Source organism: Xiphophorus maculatus, chromosome 21 (genome assembly GCF_002775205.1).
Source record: "Xiphophorus maculatus strain JP 163 A chromosome 21, X_maculatus-5.0-male, whole genome shotgun sequence".
In the NCBI taxonomy this organism is placed as follows: Eukaryota; Metazoa; Chordata; class Actinopteri; order Cyprinodontiformes; family Poeciliidae; genus Xiphophorus; species Xiphophorus maculatus.
The window spans coordinates 21,559,769-21,583,541 of NC_036463.1; the positions used below are offsets into that span (position 1 = coordinate 21,559,769).

The 23,773-nt window shown below is 40.3% G+C and overlaps 1 protein-coding gene across 2 annotated transcripts in view; it reads left to right on the top strand.

The window, feature by feature from the left end:
• The window catches only part of kcnh2 (potassium voltage-gated channel subfamily H member 2), a 203,561-nt gene that overhangs the window by 157,071 nt on the left and 22,717 nt on the right, over window positions 1-23,773 (top strand). For both annotated transcript variants that reach the window (XM_023326467.1, XM_023326468.1), the window contains 3 exons: window positions 20,885-21,064; window positions 22,087-22,190; window positions 22,336-22,474. In XM_023326467.1, the coding sequence (XP_023182235.1) occupies window positions 20,885-21,064; window positions 22,087-22,190; window positions 22,336-22,474 (423 nt within the window). The remainder of the gene's footprint in view (window positions 1-20,884; window positions 21,065-22,086; window positions 22,191-22,335; window positions 22,475-23,773) is intronic.

A 23,773-nucleotide genomic window follows, 5' to 3' on the forward strand; every position in this document is an offset into this window, starting at 1 on the left:
AAATTTCTCCTGACAAACTCTTTCATTTCCCACAACCTGAATGGATGCTAGCAAGCTTGATGTTTGCTCATTTGGAAACTGAAGTGACAATTTGGATGTTATTTGAGCCTCTGCTCCCTTAAGGAAACAACTGCCTCGTTCCTAAGCCGTTCATCACAACAAGTGGCCACAAATCAAAAGTAGAAGCAATAATCCTTTAATACTTTAAACCTTTAAAGTGAAAAATGATAACGAAGATGTTAATTTTTTGACAATTACAACTGTTGGAGCCAAAATTGAAATTGAACAATCAATTTGATTAGCTATGAGATGTATCACATAACATTTAGGCGGTCATAGTTTGAAATTTGGAATCATAATTTGACAAAATATTTAAAATTTCACTGAGAATGAATTCTTTTGGGAATACTTGCGGGTATTTACCCCAGACTTGTGAGAACCACTCAGAAAGACAGCACAGGTCTGTTTGCAGAAGACTGATGAAGAGCTTAAAACCATTGACGTGTAATGTGTGTGGGGGTGTGCAGGGGTGTGTGTGTAGCCCGACTTCCAGCTAGACATTAATTAGAGACTTGAGAGAAGTGCACACCTCTGTGTGTGTGTTTGCCTGTTTGTTGTGATACCATTAGGACAGGTGCAGTTCCTATAAGTGGCAATAGCAACCCATCAAATCCACAGCTAGTTCAATTTATCACCAGGCCAGCTGGGTCCTAATTATGAAGCTGCTGTCACACACTCCCACTCTGTTTCTCTCTACCACTCAGGATCTTCCTCACATGATGATACAAAACCCAACTGGTTTGTTTAAAAAGCTAAATTTTTCTCTACCTGCCAGAGTTTTTGTCATTAAGAACGGCTCCACTGTATGAATAATTCGGTTAATAAAAGCCTGTGGCTAAAGAGACGGCCAGCACAGCGAAGCTAAAGCAGAGAGGTTTTGTTCACAGCACTTAAAGGTCTGGCTGTGTGGCAAAAGAGCCTGGACAAAAGAGTTCCCTGGGCCTATTTATAGGATATGAGAGAAGAACAGTGAGCTTTCTGGAGCAGCTAAGTCTTCTCTAATCTCAGTAAAACTTTTGTGGAGCATACAGGTGTGTTAACGATGACATAAGAGGCCAATGGTTGTTCACTATTAATCTTGAAGGGGTTATAAAGCCATTAATAAACAATTTGTACTCCATCATTCTACAGGGAGAAGAAATACGTTCAAGATTACCAAAGTAGTAGTAAGTAGTAGAAGACCAAAAATACGTATATTTTCTGGAAGGGATATTAGTAGAAAGCCATGTTGCTTTAAAGAAAACATAAAATGTATTTCTTTAGCCAGACAAAACTTGTCTTATGGGAGTTTCCTAGGTATTGCCTACCTATTCACAACTGATACTGGGTAAGTGGGGTTAGTGCAAAGTAATGTAAATGAACAGTCTTTGTTGACACCCCCATTTTGCTCATTGATGTATTCTTTGAAACTTCAAGGCCTGTTTCCTCACTAGTCTTTTGTGCAGAGAGCCGATGTTCAAATGGCCATATTGTCTTTATTTATTCTTCATCTCAATGTGTTTGACATAATTTCAAAGCTTAGAGTGAATGAGGTAGAAGATATCTGGAGAAAGTTTGGACCATTTGGGGGGTCATTTGACTGAGGTGTGCTGAAGCAGAGACACTTCTAAAAGTTGCAGGACAGAGGCTCTTGAGGACTTGAGTTGCCCACCCCTACTTTAGAGGATTCCCAGGAATGTCCCATTGGGATCAAATCCAGAACTCCCTCCAGAGACTGTATCCCTTCCAATTTATTTGGATGCTCTGGAATTAGCTTCAGAGTGTTGCTGGAAGAGGAATGTAAGGGTTTCCCAGCTGGACCTAATGCCCCCATTAACCCAATATCAGATAAGTAAAGGAGAATAGAGGCATGGATGATATTATGTCGAGAGGACTTTTATTACTCAAACCTGTCAGTGTGTTGCCTCACTCAGAGGTGCATTTCTTGGCAAGTAAAAATATAAATTGCCAGTCAAACCTCAGTAGAAATGTTGATTCAGCTGCAGGATTATTTTGGCCACAGTTGGCACAATTCTTTGACTTGGTTATGTAATATCTCTTTCTGGGTTGTGCTTGACAGAGGATGATCAAGATATTCTAATCACAGCAAACCAGCACCAAAACACTGCATTCACATACTGTAGATACATGCACACTGTTATCTCATCCTTCACTCTGTCCCCCTCTCACCACTTTTTCTGTATTTCTCTCTTTTTCTTTCTCTCTCTCTCAGAACTCCTTCTTTTCTGATTACCCTCAACACAGCATCTCATCTCTTTTGTGCACAGGCTTATATTTTTTTCCTCTCATCGAAACACTTCCCTTCTCTCGCTCCTTTTTGCTCAGCCACTCTCTCATTCGCAGTTGTACAAGTAATACCTTCAGCAGCCGAACGCCATCGTGGCTCCTTCTCCGTCTAACGGAAACCCACTCTCCTGTTGCCTGCATCCTCAGTCTCTTTTCTTCTCTTCATCTCCTCTGTTGCGTTCTTTGGGTCTTGAGTGATTCAAAGCCGTTAGCAGCCAAGAAGCAATCCGCCAGAGGGCTGTTGCAGTGGAGGGGGCAGTTGAAGAAACTCATTGAGTGGAAGAAAATGAAAGTGACGCTGTTGGTGGTTTAAGAAGGAACCACGGGTCAGCTGAGGGCTGATCTGAACATTGCAAGAAGAGATCAGAGCTGAGGCTGAAGACGGATGTAGGTACAGCTGGATCAGAGTGGGAGTCGTTTTCTAGAAGACAAGAAGCAGAAGATTGGAATGACCATCCTCCTCGTGTGTGACATGTGACTGCATCACCAGAGATGAGGCTCGGTCTGCGGCGCTCTACGGCTTCTTTGTCAGCTTTGTGCGACAGCCTCTTTGTCATCGAAACGCCGCGCAGTGAGCTCTCTGAACGGGTCCACGTGGCTGGTGGTCTCCCCAGCCTGAGGGACCGCCCTGACCCTTACCCCTCTGCGGTGAGCTGCCGCTGAGGACCATGGTCCTGCCTTCACTCCTCAAGCTCCTTAACGTCTTCCTGCGCCAGTCGACCTTTACGAAAACCGCCGTCGCCGGTCAGCTCCGCTGCCGCCCATCTCGCCGCCCGCCTGCTCTGATGCCGCGACCGCCCGGCCTGCCGCTCTCTTGCCACCGAGGGTGGGAGGCGAAAGAACAGCCTCGACAGCTGTCAGGTGAAGGAAGAGAGGTGAGACAGAACCACAGCACAGTGTAATATCTGAACTTCCACAGCATTGTTTAAATGGCAATGTTTCTGTTCTTCAAAGAAACATGTTCTACTAGTTTTCATCAGACAACAAGGCAGGAATAACCTTTCTCCATTCTATCCGGTGGTGTATTTTTTATAAGAGCTCACACATTAGAGTGGAGGCAGGCCATCTGTCCAGTTTCTTTCAACAATACAGTAGATTTGTCAGAACAAAAGGAATATGTGATCTTAAGTTCTTTGCAAAGTGGTAGATCAGCTCAACATTCCTTTAGGTAAGTCAATGGCTTAATAGGAACATTTGACAGTTCTGTTTTTGCTCAATCATTGATATCGGTCTTTTTGTGCCGCTGTTGGTTTGTTCTTTGGCCTGCACTGTCTTCAGGCTAAACAGAGTCACTCTCCATCATGTCAGCTTAACCAGCTGAATGTCGAGGACCAAATAAAACAGGAAGCCACCGCTCTACATCCAGTGCTTCTATTAAAAATTTGTTGTAATCTTAAGTTTTGCAATAAAAATTATAGTTAAAACAATTTCAGACATGCATGAATATAAGTAGTGTAAAGTCCCCTAAACAAGCTGTGTTGCAGCTTCCACAAGGTTCATTTGAAACAGAACCATCCATCTGACTGAACATCAGTCAGTTCATTCAACCAGTTTATTGAATTTGCTTGAACCCCTCACTTCCCTCACTGTTTTCATAGGGATCAAAATCTGTGTTTCCAAGAAGCCGTCTCATCACCACTATTGCCAAAAAGGAGTTTCACCATTTTTGTGTAATAAAAGAATAACTGAACATGGATTTAGATTTTCCTCATAGGATCCAGAGCCAATCAAGAGCTACGCATATTGTTGCCCCATTCCAGACTGCACCGTATACAGATTAAACACCATCATTCATTTTTGCAATATTAAAACTAACCACTGTTCAATAATATGAATGTAACTGCTGACATAACACAACACTTGTGAAAACAATCCATTTTTCCCCTTTTGCTCCATCCAATGTCAATGTTGAGCAAGCTCTGCACTGGTGGCAACATAATTCTGCTGCCCACTCCCCAGGATGAAATAGACATGGAGCTTTATAGTCTTGGAAATAGCAAACAGAAACTCAGATGTTTAATTTTACATACTGAATTTATTCGTAGACCTATGTGCACCCAGTCAATACACATACAGTACAAATTACCAGTTCAACCCAATAAAGTCAGGCGTTCTTACAGCAGTATAAATAAGTCCTTCATCTGAAGGGTTTCCTCCTTGATGGAATGAAGCCCGGTCTCTGATTTGATCTGTTAGCATTTTGCCGCTACACTTCCTGCTTCCTCTCTGTGTCGTGATCAAGCACTGGGCTACATCAAGCTAAAGCCAGAGTTCAATTGAACTGCAAGTGATTCTTTAAAGCCCAATAGCTCAGTAGTGGCAGACTACTGTTTGCTTCGTTTGCCATCTATGCTGTGAAGCTCACTGACCAGAAACCAGCTGACCACGCACACACACACATCCACCTCCACGCCCCCCCCCCCCACACACACACACACACTCTCCCAAGCACAAGCGACAAATGGAGGTTAGATGATTGTACATTCATCCAGTCGTAACAGATCAATGGTCTAATAGGCAGCACATTTTCACCTACTCTGCAGGGCATATAGTCGTGATACAGACTGGCAGCCACATTTCCAGCTTTGGCTCAGTCGTCCTCTCTTTCTCGCTTTCTCTCTTCCTCCTACACAGCTTTCAAACGGGCCCTGTTTGACACCTGAAAGTACCCTTTAGTTTTTAGCGTACCTACTGAAAGTTATGCAAGAGTTTGGCAAGCTCAGAAATAGGATGCGGTACATGAGTTCTTTTTTTATTTTATTTTATTTGGATCTATTTTTTCTTCATAGCTTGGTTTGTTTAAATTTGAGAAAGCAATTAACAAGGAAGTCTAGATTTTATTTAATTTTTTCAGCTGCTGAATTTCGTACACACTGGTAAACATGTTGGATTTAATTATCCTGCTGCCAGCCATCTTGTTGGGTTTTCAACTAACTGGTTCCAGTGCTAAGCTAGTGCTAGTTTAGCATTAGCATTAGTTGGCTCCTGGGTAATTTTGGTCAATCAGCTGCTCCAGGGTGTGTTCCCCACAGCTACATGTTTTCTCTGTTTGTTAAATGACAACTCTTACTTTGGCCTAACAGATAGCTTTGCTCCCTTTTTGCATTTATAGAAGTCAGCGAGTTTATTTCTCTTTGCCTGAGATCTTTTTACTCGACTTTGTAATCAGGCAGGTTTTGTTTAACAGAAGTTTGTGATTAACCACAGATTATTAATTAACACCTGCGCTATACTGTTAAGATTCCTGAGATGTTGATAAGAAGAGTCAGATTGATACTTGTTGTTGAGACCAGTCAGAAGAGTTTCTACTTGCAGGGTGGGCCAAAATGTTCACTTATTGAGCTACAGGCAGAGGAAACTCAATCTATTCAGAAGAAGCCTGTTTGGGAATCCCAGCAAGCCTGCGTAGAAAAATCTATCAAAATCTTTCACAATTTTAAAGCTGGTCTTTCTTTTGTAAAGGCAGTTTTCTCTAAGCTAGCTGTATGAAGGTAAAATATAAGAAACTGTGCTTAAATGTTTTATGCAACTTTTGAGAGCACTGGTACTGCCAAATTTCTCCAACATGCCAAAAAAATAATAAATACACGTCCACTGTAGAAATACTTTTTTTCGTTTAATCATTTGATCCACAAAGGAAATGGAGAAAAAGAAGAAGCGAGAAACCAAAGGTGATGGAGTAACAGGACAACAGGTTTGGGATGGGCCGATCGTGGAGGAGATAGCGATTACTCCGGCAATCCCAGCCTCCTACACATGTTCTGAACAACACGCCCGAAGCAGTTTGCAGAGTCACTGAGAGCTCTTGAAATATGTTTAGTCAGTAGCCACTTTAGAAGTCCCAGAGCTGGTTTTGGCTAAACAGGCAAACATAAAAAATGTTTCTGCTGCTTTAGATGTGCTAATTCCCTTATATGTTCCAGCAGTGCATGTACGTCTGTGCGCACACTTCAACAGGAGCTTAGCTTTTTGCTAATGTAGAGGTGTTGATACTTATGAGCCCGACGTCAGAGAAAATTCACATTAATATGCCTCGTGTGTGTTTTTCCTCACTCGGCTCAGCTTGGCTAGGATTAAGAAACCCTGGAGACGACTTAATACGCACCCTGCCTCCGTCGCCCAGCTGTGAGGCGCATTTCCTGGTGACAGGAGGCAGAGAGGAAGCATGGAGAGAAAGTGATTGCTGCTGGGATTATCAAATTCCCCCACTAGGACATATTGCTCGAATGTTGCCCAGATCTGTGCCCTGAAGTAATGTAAGGTAATATCCTGTGTTTTATTGGGCTGGCTAAGCTGGAGAGCACCTTCCCTGGGCAGCAGTGGCTGGCAACACAAACAGCTGGTTGCAGCAGTAAAAGGAACTGGGGGAATTATAAAGAAGGGATTTTAGGAAGCCGGAGGGTTTTGTTGTAATGTCACTTGGAAAAGGTTCATTTTCAGAGCCATAAAACGAGGAGGTAATGACTTTGACCTCTTCCTTCCTTATCCTTCATAAATTGGTTGCTGTCTGTTTATTTTGTGAGTGCACCGAAAAATTTCCCAGCTGATAAATCGGCACTGATTTTCTTAATTTTGGGAGATCATTAATTGGCCGGTACTTACATGTGAAGCTGATCTTATCCACCGATCTTATCTACATCAATAACGGTTTAAAAATCAACCACTGTCCTCCATTGCGCTGCTTCTAGAGAAGTTTGACTGTGAGCCCAGGTGACATCTCCATCCTTGCAGTTAACAATCGTCACCCCATTGTTGCCAAGTCAGTGGCTTTCTTGCTATATTTAATAACATTTCACACAAAAAAGTTGACATCGACCAAAATCGGAATCGGCAGGTAAGGCTTTTTAAAGATCGACGATCCCACTGAAAACTGCGATCGTTGCAGCCCAAGTTGTTTTTTTTGTAAACTGAAAACTTCACATTTTCTCACGTATGGATAATTTAGTCAGAGACATTAAAAAAATAACATTTGTTAACCAGCAACACCTAGTCTTGTGGGGGCGCATGCAAAGCCTGGTGGCCTGCCAGGCTTATAACACACCCTGATTTATCTCAGTGGTTTCCATTATTTAACTAGTTTGGTTTGGCTAAAAAAAATCCTTTTGTTTGAACATCTTTTATCTTGGAAGGTTCCCATAACCTCCTGGCTGTGGGAGTTTGTTGCTTGCTCTGTTTCTCTGTGGTTATGAAGCAGTTCAGTGCAGTGGCTGCTGCCAGGTTGCTGCTAGCTTGTTGGCCTGTTGGCTATGGACCAATAACCTGTTGGTTTTGTGCTTGCAGTGGACGTAGAACGTCTGCAAACCTGTGGAGGAGGGAAGGATTCCAGGCTTGCTGTGTTGCTTGTCGGATGCTGTACTGATAATTTGGGACAAACAACGTTGATTGGGGCCATTGTGCTGTTTCACTGATTAAGGCAGGTTTTATTAGATCATTCAGCCACATTTAAACGAGAGCGCAGCTGCTCCATCTTCAGTCTAGTTTCAGAGGCATCACCAGACTTTAATCTCTGGCTTCCATCCTTGCTCATTGATGCTGTGATTTAAATAGGCCGTATCACAATCCAATAATAACTACAACACATACGGTCCCAAAGTCTGTGTCTGTATGTGGCGAGGCTTATGTCTTTGTCATGCTTTGTGCTACAGATGATTAGCTGGATATTCACATACAGAGCATCTTTTCACACCGGCTTTAAAAGCCACAGATGATGCTTTGCACGATCCACTTTTATCCTCAAACAAAACTCAGTGATATGGTGATTAGGTGCTTATGTGCAGATCGGATAGAGTTCAACAATAAGTTGTAATGTTAATTCAAGCAGCTCTCATATAGATATTGAGCCCTTCCACGCACGAAGAGCACTGAGCTGCAATTATTTCACCTTTCCTTCCTCTGTCTTTACCACTGCAACTCACAATTCTCTCAGCAAAGCCGCAATAGGAACAATTGTAGACATTAAGATCAATCAATCAAATTATATTTGTATAGCACATTTTAGCAGCAAGGCATTTCAAAGTGATTTACATTTACGCTGGGAACAGCGCGTTAATAGTGTTGGTCGGCATAGAGACAGTAGACATACTGTATAATAGCCTGCTGGTATTCGTGGTGGTCAAAGGCCACAGCCATCTCTGTGCTTTAAACAGCAATAATCCACACATTATTGACTCCTTCTAAAAACACTTATAACTGTCTATTTTGTATTGTATTTGTACTGTATATTTAAGTCCCAGTATACCTTAATATGCATAAATACACCAAGGGGAAATCGTTTTACCACTACCGCAGAAGCTAACATTTATTAGCTAGCATTGAGTATAGATATTTTAACAGTGTCAATTTCTTTTTGAATATTTTATATAAACTCCACAAAAAATGAGTGAATTGACTGGATTCCCCCCAGTGATTTGGTGTTACATTCCACAATAAAGTTGGTGAATCGTTAGGTGTCGGCTGGACTAGACTTCAGCTGTAGATGTGTTGACTCTCCTGAATAGAACCAAGTTAAAAAGGAGCTCTGAATAATGATTGTTTAAAAAAATATAAATGGATGCATGGTTTTAGCAGGTAGCTGCCCTGGTAGGTTGTGGACCTAACAGGGTCCTGTCATACGTTAAACATGAAATAAAGCATTGCATAAATCTTCCACTGGGTGTAATTCTGTCCCTGTGTGGCTTCACACATCATCGTCTTGCTTCCATGTGGCCTTGTTCCGTAGTTTGAACTTAATGCATGATGGCACGCTCTGATCACATGCAGCTCCCTTTAAAGTCACATGAAATCTAGTCAGTTTTACACAAAGCAAACACTGTTATCAGCGCAGGGTGGTTTAATGCTGTCCAAATGGGAAAGTTTTTATCCACAGTGTTTTTGTTAACTTTAAATTTTATTTATTAGGTTCATTTGATAGGGACAGACACACAATGATATAGGCAAACTGTATAGAACAGCAGTATGTATCATTGTTCTTATAGCATAAGCTAATTTGCAGCACTATGCAAGACCTGTCGCAATAAGCAATAAATTAATTAATCGCATGATAAATGAAGACTAACTCAATCATTTCCATTTGGAAGATTTATTGTTTTTTTCTTGTTTTACCAAAAGCTGGATGATAGTTCTTCAGTTTGGTGCTTCATAATTAAATCTATTTGCTGTTTCTGTTGTTTTGTTAATTTATTTTGGATATTTAAAATGTCTTCTAGTTTCTGTGTTAAATGTTCATTAGAATTTAAAGTTTATTTATCTTAGAGATCTTTGATTATTATGCCATTATCATTATTCAACTTAATAACAGTCTCAAACAGCAATATTGTCATTTATGGCAATAATTTCTGGGACAAAATATTGTCCAGGTAAATTTGTTATGGTGATAAGCCAGTTTGTCCCAAGGTGGGCTTTTCTAACCAGAATATTAAAAAAAAAAAACTATTCAGAAGTGAAATGGTAAGAATAATAATGTAAAATAATAAAACATGTTGACAACATATGCAAAATTATACATAAAGCAAAGAAATTAAAAACATGACAATAAAAAGAAACATTAGGTGAGGGTATAATGCTGTGTTTGACAGTTTTTTTAATCATATTGAAGCTGGTTATAAACGTTAAATTAGTAAACTTGATCATTTGTTGACAGCAGAAAGATATAGAGAAAGGATTTCCCCATCAGTAAAGATAAAATCCCTCAGCAAGTTATTAAACAGCAGCTCTGTTTCTTAGTTTGGATACCAGTAAATGGATGCCGACTTCCACGTAGATTCACACACAAAGGAAAGAGATTTCAAAATTAGCCGTAGAGTCGATTTATGAGTCTTAGAAGCCTCTTTGTGCTGCAGACGAACAAATTCTTGAGCATTTGTGTGTGTGCGTTTGTGTGTGTGTGCATCTCAGAATCCCGCAGGCACTCTTCTGTCAGCTGCTACATTTATATTCCAAGTCTCCAACATACTGGAAGGAGGCAGAGATGGATGGAGCAGGTATGGAGACATGGATGCTGGGAATGATCCAGACCGCAGTTAAAGAGACGGAGACGGGCCGAGATAAGAGCGCAGGATGAGACATAAGGACACTGAGAAGAGGGGGATGCACTGCAATAGAGGGAACAGTTTTCCTGAGCAGCTGACGGTGGTGATGAATATTGGAGGAGAAGGCTGAGGTGAGAGGTGGAGAGGCAGAATGCAGGAGGGAGGGGGTGGGGGTCCAGGAAATCAGATCCTTTGTTGTGTCTTAATGGGAACTGTCAAAGCTGAAGAAAAAAGGTCAGCCAGGAGGCCCAACACAGTGGCACACGGATATCACAGTGACAAACACACAAAGACACACACATTATCTCTGAAATATGCCAAATGCTGTCCTCCGACTTCTTCAGTACAAATAAATATTGATGATTGAATCAACAGATGAGGATGTTTACCTCTACTTAGCAGGAAAACGGGACCATACAGATCAAGATGGAGTTTTATTATAAATGCCCTAGTACAAGTAAAACACCAACTTGAAGATTCCCATTTCCCCTGAAACTCATTATTCTTTGCTTTCTATTAGAGGCTGGATATTTTGGTATCGATCCAATACCAAGTAAATACAGAGCTAGTATCGCTGATACCAATATTGATACCGATAACTTCGGATCTTTGTAGTTTTTTCTTTATTTTGACAAAATTTGGAGAACATTTCTAAGTCTCTACAAAATAATTTTATAATGTTAACATTGTAAGCAGAAAGAACAGAAAAAACAGAACAAACCTGTGTGCATTTCTTTTTTCCAAAATGAAGTTTTGAGGAATAGTTGAAAAACTAGAATATAAAAATGAAGTAAAACTTCAAGAGAGAATCTGAAAATATTGATACACTAATATTGATCCCATACTGACAAAGACTTGATATTATCGATATTATCGATATTATCGATATTTGAAATCCGCCCACTTCCACATATAGTTAACAGAAAAATATAGTTCAAGTTAAAAACTACATTTAACTGTATGTTAAATCTTTGTAATTATCTTGAATGGTGATTTTTGCTACATGGTTTTTAATGTTACATAAACTATTTCCAACTTCAATGATAATTTTTCTTTAACCATGTACTGGGATGAGCATTCCTGTTTGGTTTTTGTTGCTGTAGGTGATTCTTTCCATTTTGAACAAGGAGCTCATTAGACATATTCCATTTTCAAATTCAAAGTTATATAAATCCAGTGGACCACTGGCTCGGAAAATTAAGTTTTTTTTCCTCTGTGTGACCAATTCTGTGTTTAAAAACTCCCATATGGCTGTCACTGATATAATGTACACGATTATACAAGTAGCAAACACGTTACTGTCTACATTCTGTTAATGAACATGGAGATACAGTGTTTGAAATGCTTGAAATGGAGATCAATATGTTGTTAAAGTTGAAAGCTCGGTCGTTGAGAACAGCGGTTAGCTAATTTTACTACGTTTCTGACATGGATGTAGCCTGGCCGTTGCCTTGCTACGCAGATCCACAGATTTCATTCAAATTTCTCTTTGTTTTCTCAGTCTGGGTTTTCTCCCATTCACTTGGATTTCTCCGGTAGAATTTCTACAATCAGCGAAGGAGAAGTTCTGAACGATGATATTGATTTTCTGCGGTGTTTTAGAATTGTAGTCTGCCTGTAGTTGTAACAATGGTATAGAGGAAATGAGCGAAGCTCTTTAATCCGTGTTGGCCACGCCTCCAAGACAGGACCGAAAACTGATCAAATTACAGCAAAGAGTTAAGAAAAGTTTAAGAGACTTTCATAAAGCCTGAAAACCATAAATCAAATAAATGAAAATCACGTTGAGGATCTGGACCGGTCTTGTTGAGCAGCCATTTTACCTCATCCTTTCCTCATTTTTACAACAGGAACCTTTTAGCTGTTATCATTAATTTTGCAAGCTGCTGGCTCTCTGTAGGTTTAAAAACACTCAAGTCAGAGTTGGAACACTCTGTTGTATTAATGTTTTGTATATGTAATCGCATTTAGGACATAAAACCCATCTATATTTTACTGAAACAAACCGCAGAGTGTGTTCTATCTGAAAACTTGTGACAAGTTTGTCCGCTGACCGCGAACTTTTCCACAGATGCTGTCCAGTAGCATCATGAAGCTGTTGGCCCGGGTCAGAGCTTAACGTGTGTGTTCGTGACTGTTGCAAATGAAAATAACTCACTCAGAACTTCTTTTGAAATGTATTTGCTGTAATGAGGCTAAGAAAAGGTTACCGCTCATCTTATTTAGCTGGAACTTCTTACGACAAGAGAGAGTGGGAAGGAGAAAATGTGTCACAATCACATTTACACAAAGGTTTTGGATTTTTTCTTGGGTTTCTACGAGAACGTGACAGTTCAGAGTAAATCTGTCACATCTTTAAGAAACCTGAATAGCTTACTTGGTGGTACAATGCAGGAAAATATATTTTTTAAAGGATATGATGGAAATACTTTGTAAAAGACGTAGTTGTTTCAAACATTTCCCTCCTTTGTAGCAGTTTTCAAATGTTGTTAATAGCATTCTATGATAATAAGACGCATTTATAGTTACTTGATAACTTTCTGCCTCAGTAATTATACATTGGTTGTTTTGTTTTTGTTTTCATTTGCTATAAATTGATATTCAATCTGATTATTCTGCAAATTAATTACAAACAGTGTGAATTGTCAATAAGGAATGAAGCTCAAAAGTTTGCGTAGACGATGTGTTTATCGGTGCCAAAACTTTTAGGCAAAGCTTTAGGCTGACTGCTAATATGCATAATTTCCGCACAAAAGCTTTTTTGTATAAATATAGACTTATGATGTAATGCACCCGATGTTGGTACTGCGGTCCCTCTGAGATGGTTAAAAAAGGAACTGGGCTACCAGCATGTTGGGTTTTTGTTGTGTCGTCTAAATTGAGTCTCTGCTAATTGCTATTCCGTAGAGTGGTACGCTAACCAAGACTTGGCCCATATGCACTTTTGACAAGCCAGCGTGATTTGGTTTTGCTCATAAAATATTTGTGAAGCAACAATAACAACAACAACAAAAACTTGAATTTGAAGGCTCTTAAATTTTCATCAGCATTTTTATGCTGCTGTTAAAAAGCTTTTCTGTAGATATGTAGAGTCTGGGCATGAGCAGCGTTGACTGTGTATAAAATATTGACCAGTTTCTCATAGTGAAATATGGATCATGTTTGCTGAAGCTTTCAAAGCCTAAAAGCTGGAATAAATTGAAGAAATAGAATGGAAAGAACCCAGAGTGTACACTGACTTGAATTCATTTCTTAAAACAGCTATGCTAGGTTAGCATAACATGCTGTATTAGCTTAGCTTCATCATAACATATCTTCCAGCTTTGTCCCTGATTCCCCTTTAGTTATTTTCAGGTTGTTGTTGTTTTTTTTCATTTTGTCTTTCTCTTTTTTTTAAACTCCCTTGGTTATATTTATTTATTTTTCTGTCATAAGCTCACAGTTGTTGTCTTTGTTCCAGAGTGTTTGTTTTGCCATGAGTTTAAAACCACACAGACAAACACACATACGTAAGATGAAGTTGGGTGTCCACTTAATTTTGAGACACCTCATTCTGTGAACCAGGTAAATAGAGTAGTCAATAAAATCAGAGCATGTTATTCACAAAGCAAACAGCAGTAATAACACAGCAGAGTAAAAGTGTGAGCTAAGCCACTTGTTCTGAATAAACGACGTAGAAACAATCAAAATTTGATGAACATCGTGGTAAGTCATCAACAAACACTTGTCAAGCAACTTTCTAAATTGTGGCATTTAATGCCCAGCTTCCATTTGGCTATGGGGATATTTATGATTGTGGCTGACCATTCAGGAAGTGAAAATGTTTTTTTCACCTCCATCTCTCTGACTCATCCCTTCCTATAAATTCAAGTTTTCAGTTTTAAAAAAAACTGTTTCCAAGTGAGAGACTGTTTTTGATGAGTAAGGCACAATCCATATCTGAGATTCTTGCAAAACCGATATCAGAAGGTAAAAACGCTCACTTTATTCTTTTACTGTGGTGCCAATAAGCAGCTTACACATTCACTAGATGTCTTCCTTTCTAAAAAGCTATGTTTTTTCTTAAGAAACCAATATATTCAGTCTACACGTATAAAGAATGATGTAATATCTTCATCCATGTAAGGATGTGCTTCCTGTTTTTAGTGTGCATACTTTACATTGCTTTTTTTTCCATCATAATGTTGCTGTTTGGTTTTGAGGAGCAATAAAATAAAAATGTCCATTGTAATTCAATTATGTTCCTAGCTCTTAAATATGATAGCATATGCTTCATAAAGAAGCGTTGACCGTGCCTCATTAAATTGTGATATATTGTAAGAATAACAGGAATTAGTGGCTGTTTTCAGACCGATACACAAACTCCTGTTTGTTTCTTAGTGCCGAAATCTTAGAAAATGGTTTTCTTTCTCCATCTGAGGCCATAAGCTGTTTGCCCACAGTTTGTTGTTTAGGACATACAGAGCACAGTCTGCTGGATTTGGGTGAATGGGAGTTTCCCAGTGTCAATGTCATGGCTGAAAAGCTACAATATTTAACCGATTTAACATTTATTTAGTATTTTTTCATACATATTTTTCTCCCAAATGCTTCCTCTGCCAAATGCAGAGAGAAATAGAAGCTCTCCAGGACCATCCACTCCCCTGCTGGGCCGATGGATGCCTCATGCTGCTTTAGTGCCTTTTGCTGCCATTCACACAGGTCGTGCAATTCTTCTTTTGTTTGCTGCTATCTCAGACCCCTGCAAAGTTTTCAACAGGCAGGGTGTCAAGTTTAATAAAAAGCAACCGTGAGAGTACAGAGAAGCTGAACTCTTCCACTCTTCCACTCAGGCTCTGAGACGACATGATAAAAATCAGATGTAATTTTCTCTGCTGCCTGTCTTGATTAAACGACGTCTGACCAGAATGACCCCGCACCTGTGCGTTGGCTTTAATCTCGATCATTGCGTAGAATGATGCTTTATCTCCATTTTTAGGTGCAGCTCCACTTCTGAACAATCTCTAAGCCTTTGAGCACTGTAGAACTGGCGTGTTGTGCTCTATCTTCCTGGTTTTAGTGAAGATAAAACCAGGAAGTGATCCAGAATGGTCCAACAGCAGCGATCATTCTGGATCAGCTGCAGCTGTCTGATGTATTTTTTTAGGCAGACCCGTGAAGACGCTTTTGCAGTACTTAATGCATCTAAAGATAAACACATGGATGAGTTTCTCTAGATCTTGCTGGGACATTAGTCCTCTGATCCTGGAAATGTTCTTCAGGTGATAGAAGGCAGAATTTGTAACCGTCTTTATGTGACTCTGAATGTTCAGGTCAGAGTCCATAGCTAATTATAGCTGTAATAACTGTAGCCATTATTACATCTGGATCATTCCTCTTTTGATTCAAAGATAGTAACTTTAGTTTTGTGATTGTGAGAGTTTCATCATCTGATCGACGAGCGCTTTGTGGATCCAGAGACTGTATGCCCTGAGAATCTGGTCGCTCCTTCTCACTTAACGTGTTTGTGTTGTTCATGAACAGGAACTTTGAGTGGAAGAGGTTGTTGTCTGATTTAGAAACCTCGCAGTCTGATTGGCATCTTTAAAGAATCACCATCTACGTTCAGTGAAACAGTCTGGCAGGATGAAAGAGCGAAGTCACGGTTATCAACTAGAAAAGAGAGAGATTTCCCAGGGTGGAGGTGAGTCTGCCAAGAGAGGTGGAGTTTAGACCATCCTGGGCTAATGTTCTTGAGTGATATCAAGATGGCTCACATCATGAAATCATAACTGAAAAATGATGATTCTGGATGTAAGTGGCCAAAATCAGATAAGTTGAACTAATTCTATGTTCTGTGATAGAAAGTGAGAAACCCTTTGACTAAATAGAGTAGAGATGTCCAAAGGAGTCAGCTGATGTTTTCCATCATCAGATAAGGAAACCTTCTGCGATTCTTCTGGAACCTTCTCTGGTTTGAGCTACAGACACAAGCTGCTATGATTATCATTATGAGAACTTTGGCTACAAGAAAGAAAATAGAAATCTGGTATTACATCGTCTTCATTCGCCAAGTGCCGACCAACTTCACTGTACCTATCTCTCCGTCTTCACCGTAGTCTGAGAAAAACCATGCTGCCCTCTACGTGTGTTGTGTGTTGTGTGTTGCAGAAAATACTGACCAGACCGCAACAAAGCAAATTGATTGGTCCTGCCGATATGTATATATATGGATGGATGTTGTCATCTTTCCAGCTCTCATAAAAATATTAAATAGTTTTGTTGCTCAACCCTCTTTGATGCAAAGCCTGTTTCAGTAAATAATGAGAATAAAACATTTTCTACTTTTGAGCAGAGGTACACTCTGTCTGGTATTTTTGGATTAACATTTCACTTGTCCTGTCACCAGTAAGATTTTTCATTCTGTCTTCCTTCTTGTCTCCGTCAGCTCAGTTACGTGAATCAGCTGTGACACTGAAGCAGGGTAACGGTGGGCAGACAGACTTTGGGGCTTGCATCTGAGTTTGGCTTCTGATCGAACCTCTTGGTGTAACATCCGTCGGCCAAAACCCCACAAAGGCTCCAACTGTCCTTCATAATTATCTGTTAAAGGAGTTTTAAGCCAAGAGGCTTAGTGGGACGTTTTAGCGCCGTCGCTCCGACCCAAAGCCAGCGTGTCAGGAGCATTTCCAGCAAATCCTTTCACTTTCGAGGGATAAATGTTAAACCTGCACTAGAGCGGCGTTCTCTGTAGTCCACTTGAGCAGGGATACCACTTTCTGCTCGGCGACAGGAACAAACAGCATGCTGTTGGTGGAGTGAGAGAAACATATTGTGTTGACTCTCTGTGAAGCAGGCTCTATAGGCTGCTCCCCCATCGCCTCAGGTCTTTTCCCTCCAGTCCTGTTCTCAAATATAACTTTGCCCTATTTGATCTTAAATGTGTCTTGACATCTGCACTTTTAATGGCCCTCATGGCTGTGATTTGTAGTTTAATACAGATGGCCAGCAGTAACTGGGAGGGGCATTTGACTGACCGGCAGGGTGAAGGGGTGTGTGTGCTAGTGTGTTTTGGACACCAGGGTAGGGTACTGATACAGTAATACTTGATGAGGTTACTGTTTTGTTCCACTAAGATCAGTATTGATGATCACTTGATCAGCTGATAACAGTCTTCATCTTCTATGTTAACTGTGGTAAAAACTGTGCCTGCTTTAAGGCCTTCTAAGATTTCGGGGTAAACACAGCTGGCAGGGTGTACTGCCGGCTCTTCTCCGGAAGGTTCTGGCAGCTGCTAACACCGCTCAGCCCCTCAGATATTTGGTTTATTAACTACCACTGACACATGAAGACTATAAAAACTCCTTATTTTGTCATATTACTGTACTTTGCTTTTCAACTGATTTGTTAATGTAAATCTGATCAAGTATTTTGTATTTATCCTCTGTTTTTGTTCTTTTCTTTCAAAAGATTTCATCCCTTTAACAAATGCCAAAAGATTTCTAAATTACAACAGCTGAGCGTTAGCTTAGGGAATAATGTAAATGCTGGTAAATAAAGCATTTGAAGGAGGCTGACTCCCAATGAGCTGGCTAGGACACGAAACAGATGGCTTCATTTCAGACACGTTAAACACTGAAATATTTCTCTCTTATTTTTAATAAATCAGACAGCAGTTGGGTTCTTTTTTCATTTATATTAAACTAAATCTTAAAGAAAGTACAAACGGAATTGGAAATGTCACCTCCTGCGAAGCCAGATGTGATCTTTCTCATCATTGCATCAATAAATTGAGACACAGGGCCTCCGGGTAAAGAAGCAACGGGCAGTGAAGAAGAGAAAATAGTTTGAACTGCTACCAGATGTATGGAAAATGTGAAGCAGGCAAGAACATGGTAGGAAAAAGAAAAAAAAAAAACCTGTAGCAGGTCAGTGTGAGGACAGGAAGGAGCAGGTGCAGTAACAAGCACGGTGAAGTGGAATGAAAGCTAAATGTGGAGAAAAGCAGCGTTGAAGGGGGAACGGCTGATCATGAGCTTTCATGTTTTATAGAGCACTTTAAATCTGACGCTTTGGCTCGTGTTCTGTTAAGATTCATACTTTCTTTGATGGGTTCACATTCTGCACAATGTTTCTCAGGTCAAACACAGCACACGTCTGCTGCTGTTGTCAGTCTTGTCTGACCGTATTTAAAATGCATCTGGACATTGTTGCACCTGAGTCATATTCTGTCAAATATAAAATGGCTTCCAGGAAGAGGTGTACTTTTTCAAAATGACTTGCAAAATGTTCACAACGCTTGAACTTTTCACATTTTGACAGTTTGCAACCACAAACCTCAGGTTTTAGTGGGAGTTTATGTGACAAACATAAAGTTGTATTTGATGAAAGGAAAACGATACATGGATTACAGAATTTTTACAAATAAAAAAGCATGCCAACTGTGATTGCCAGAATTTTGGGTAAAAACTTTGTTTCTACTGTATAATACTTATCTTTAATGTTTAACTGTTTAAGACACTATTATGCTATAAAAGTAAAATATTTAGCCTAAGAAAAATAGTTTTCACAACATTAGCATAAAAATCCCCAACAAAAAAAGTATGTACCACCAAATTGACAATTTCCAAATTAAAGTGTCAGTCCATGTTTCAAAATACGTTTACTTTGTTAAACTTCTTTAAAACTGCTGCAAAAATAAATGCTTTGCCGTTTTAATTTTCAATAGTTTATTCAAATATGGCAACTTATTCTTTATAAAACTACTCAAACTGTCAGATCAGATGGACAGCATCTGCGTGATTCTGCCTCCGCCATTTTTTATACACTTTTCAGGCTTTTGCATTTTGCATGTGGGCCAAAAAGTTGATATTCTTGGTCTCATCTGACCAGAACCCATCCGCCGCCTGTCTTCAACATTGCTTGTGGGAAACAAATTGCACATATAGTTTCTTACTACAGCAATCAGCAAACCTGGCGGAACTGTATCTGCTGAGCTCGTCATAGAAGCTGTTTGTCAGTAAAACGCTGGTAAAAGCATCAGAGAATTGATACAGGAGCCATATTGTGATGACTTCCTGAAGGCGGAGTTTCAGAAAGAGCAGGAACTTCTTAAGGAAACAGAAGCCCAATTTCAAGGTGTTAAATTACAAAGTCACATTTTTTTAAAGTAATTTTTGCAATTTTATAACAACTACAGGTAACATTGTTACTTGATTGTGCTTTAAAATGGTGCTATGCCTAGAAAATACATGAAACTAGTAAATGAGACATGAATACAAATCCACTTTTTTTTTTCTTTTTCCTTATAATTAATCAAGTGTGTTTGTTTTTATCATGTACCAATATATCCACTGTCTTTCTTGTCTCTGTCTTCTATGGTTGGGTCAGGACATTAACAGGCCCAGAAGGGAAACCCAGACAGCTTCTCTACCAGGGTCAGAAAAATGTTTCATAAAATCTGAGTTTGTAGCGACAAAATGTGGAAGCATATGCTTCTCAAACTGTGGCTGTTTGTTCCTTACATTATAGATTAGCTTCCAGAACAGAAGATTGACTCACTGGCTGTCAGAGCCTGCATGCCGCCAGCAGCCATTGCAGTGATAATCATTGTTTTTACTGTCCCAGATCTGTGCGTAGAATGTGTAACAGCAAATTAAACGTCTCCTTAATCATAATGCGTTCCTACATTCAGCCTGTCTCAAGCTTCCTGATGCCTCCACCTGAAGTGACTGCTGTATATTCAGCTCACAGCGCCTCGTTCTTCACATACGGGATTATTCCTACTTTCACCCATGCAAGTGCAATGTAGACAGTGGTGTACATTACTGCAAGTCAAGCTACTTAGCACTGCGGCATGAAACCTCAGATTTCTTTTCTGGAGTGTGAGTGCGTCTGAGGGGGTGTGAGTGTGTGCGTGTATGTCAACGGGAGGACAGTGGGGAAAAAAGATGTTTCTGCATGTTCCTCTCCGTTTGGTCGGAGTCATGTCAAAACATCACTGCTGTATTTGTACAGGATTACTGTGTGTTCTTGCCCAAGTTCTTGCTTTTATGTGTATTTGCGCATGTGCTGTGGCTCAATGTGTGTATGTGTGTGTGTGTGCGTGTGTGTGCGTGTGCGTGTGTGGGTGTGTGTGTGTGTGTGTGTGTGTGTGTGTGTGTGTGTGTGTGTGTGTGTGTGTGTGTGTGTGAAGCTGGCTGCCCAGGAGGATAACCTAAAGAGAGCCAGTGCCTTCAGAACGGTTCTTGTCATCTTCGGTGGGCACGGACGCCATCGCTGTAATTGCAAAGCACTGTTGTTGTCTCCCCTAAATGCACACTGCAGGGATCCATGTATAGTTAATGAACTCTTTGTATGCGCTCCTGCTCTATGCAGAAATATCTGTAAGCAGAAGTTTCCTAATTATATTCTTTTTACTGTCATTTTTTTGGGTCATTCTTTTTTTCCCCTCTCCTTCTCTGTCTACATTATTCCACATCTGATTTCTCCTTTTCTTCCCTCCACCCTTCTCCCCTCCTCTGTCTACCCAGGTGTTGTCTCTGGGTGCAGATGTGTTGCCAGAGTACAAGCTTCAAGCTCCTCGCATCCACAAGTGGACCGTGTTGCACTACAGTCCCTTCAAGGCAGTGTGGGACTGGCTCATCCTGCTGCTGGTCATCTACACCGCCATCCTGACCCCCTACTCAGCCGCCTTCCTCCTCAACGACCACGTAGGGCCTCACCCGGAGCTCAGTTCACACTGTTATTTTACATTTTTTTTATCATGTTACAACCACAAACTTGAATGTGTTTTATTGAGGTTTTATGAAAAATAAGTAAGTGCAACCAACTGGCGTCACATAATCAGTAGAGTCCTGCTCTGTCGGCCTCTGTCGTTGTGTCCTTGGGCAAGACTCTTCACCCACCTTGAGGGTTGAAAAGCGCTATATATAGGTCCGAGGTCACATGAAGACCAAGAAAGACAGCAGGAAATTAATGAGTGCAAACCTACCTAACTTACCCCTGGAGGCTTCCTAAGGTTGAGCGACAAGAAGGCGGGACGATGAAATGGCTCCTTTGTAGGACAAGGTTTGGGCTGTGTGGGTTTCTGAAATGGATACGTCAGGGTGAGGTTGGGGTTGAATCTCTATTCATGTCTACTTCTGTTAATTTTGGGCCGTCTCTTACCTCTGTTGGACCTGTGGTGTCTAACATCCATCCATCCATTATCATACCCTTGTCCCTAGTGAGGTAGGGAGGGGTGCTGGAAACCATCTCTATGTAGTGGTCAAGGGGTGGACAGTCCATTGCAGGGCTGGTGTCTAACATGACTGCTTCAAATGAAACAATCTTTACAAATGTGTCGTCAAATCTCAATAAACAAGTTGACGTTTAAGGTTTTAATGTGACAAAATGTGAAAGAGTTGTAGGGGTGTAAATCGTCCCAGTGGATACTGTATCACACGTTGTGTCCGTGTTTTACCAAAACAGCTAAATGCAGAAACTGATCTGTGCTGCTTTTTATCACACACTGACTGTTTCGTCGAAGCTTTGTACCTTTTCCAAGTCTTGGATCGTGCAGAGCGTCCCATTACTGCGCGACTTCTGTATGCTTTGTCGTCATACATATGCAAATTCACCTAAAGCCCTTAATGTTAATCCATCTGAAAGATGCATTCTATTTTTAGTGCTTTAGCTCCTAATTCTCCTCCTCTGTTTCCACATGTTTCCCTCTGTCCCTCTCTCCTCTCAGGAAGAGGTGGCCAAGCAGAACTGCGGTTACTCCTGCTCTCCTCTCAATGTGGTGGACCTCATAGTCGACATCATGTTCATCATTGACATCCTGATCAACTTCAGGTCTGAATCTCTGCTGATGTGATGAATGTTTAACTGGAACCCAGTGTGACTAAAAAATAGAGATTTGTTGTTTTAGAGTTTGTGCCAGGTACGCTAAATATTACTGACACCAACTATTAGGTTTGATTGGCGCTTTTTCTTTTAGGACAACATATGTGAACACTAATGATGAAGTGGTGAGTCACCCGGTCCGTATCGCCGTTCACTACTTCAAAGGCTGGTTCCTCATCGACATGGTTGCTGCTATTCCCTTTGACCTGCTCATCTACCGCAACGGAGAGGAGGTAAACACACGTAGGAATTAGAGATGCCTAGTCATGTACACAATGAATCGGAACAATTTTCAGCTGCATAAAACGACAATAAAAGGCACAAGCAGCTTAGCAGTGTCAAGATACGCCACGGGGTTTAGGAAGTTCCGATTTCAAATCCTCACAGTCATGGTATTTCTACGATTTAAACTTCTTTTAGTGAGCTGCTGCTGTGCACTGTTGGTCAGCTGGTAAATGAAAGGCTGTTTGGAAACATTTCCAGTTGTGAAAAACCCAGACAGTTATGGAAACTAAAGCCTTGCACACATGTCCTTATAAAAATAAATATATCCTCCACATCGTTTAAAAACAATATCATACACACAGAGTCGGTTCCAGAAAAGTTTTTATCAACATGAGCATCACAAATCCCCCGAGTGTTGTTTTAAACATGCCTGACCTAGTGATGTCTCAAATGGAACAATAAAAAACTAAACTAAACATACAATCAACTCAATTTATCAAAACAAAACGGAATCAACTCCACATTTTCTACTTTTCCCTCCTCTTAGGGGGCAGCGGAGCACTAAGCTAAAACCTGTCAACCAATGTCAACCAATCAGATTACTTTAAAACAACAATGACTTCCTGTTAAGAATGAGACATGGTCTGTTTGTGTGCACGGATATAGACGTTGAGCTACATTTAAATAGCATATTATGCTATTAATATATTATGTAGATATAATGCAGACTGTGATGCAGGGGAGCCTAAATCTCTTCAAGCACTATTACATGGTTTTCTCAAATCTCCACTTTGGGCAGAGTTTTCATAAATAACTGTTTTCAGTGACATTAAAGAGAGATTTTGTAAAAACGCATAAAAGTGTATTTGTTGTCTCAGATATCTGGCTCCATATAGACTAGGTTTAAATATCACTTTGAAAAGACACCTAATCAATATCTAAATGATTTGCTGACATCTAGAATGGCAGAGGTAAAAGTCAACGTTTTTCAGAAATATTTAAATGTTCATTGGAAGTATAAATGTATACTTGAGCAGAACTCTACTTCAGCGTTTGGGAGAGAATAATAAATAATCTCCAGAAGGAAAAAGGATTTCCATCATCAGATCAGACATACAGTGTATTCACGCCCGACACTTTTGGACTACTTTAAGCAGACAGCTTTAATTTCTTCACATTGGTCCGGACCTTTTGTGCAGGTGTGAATACAGTGAAATAAACTCTGGTATGGACCAAACAATCAGACTGAGACCCACTTTTTGAGCTGATCTGAAAACAAACTGTGGTGTGAACATGATCCGAGCTAA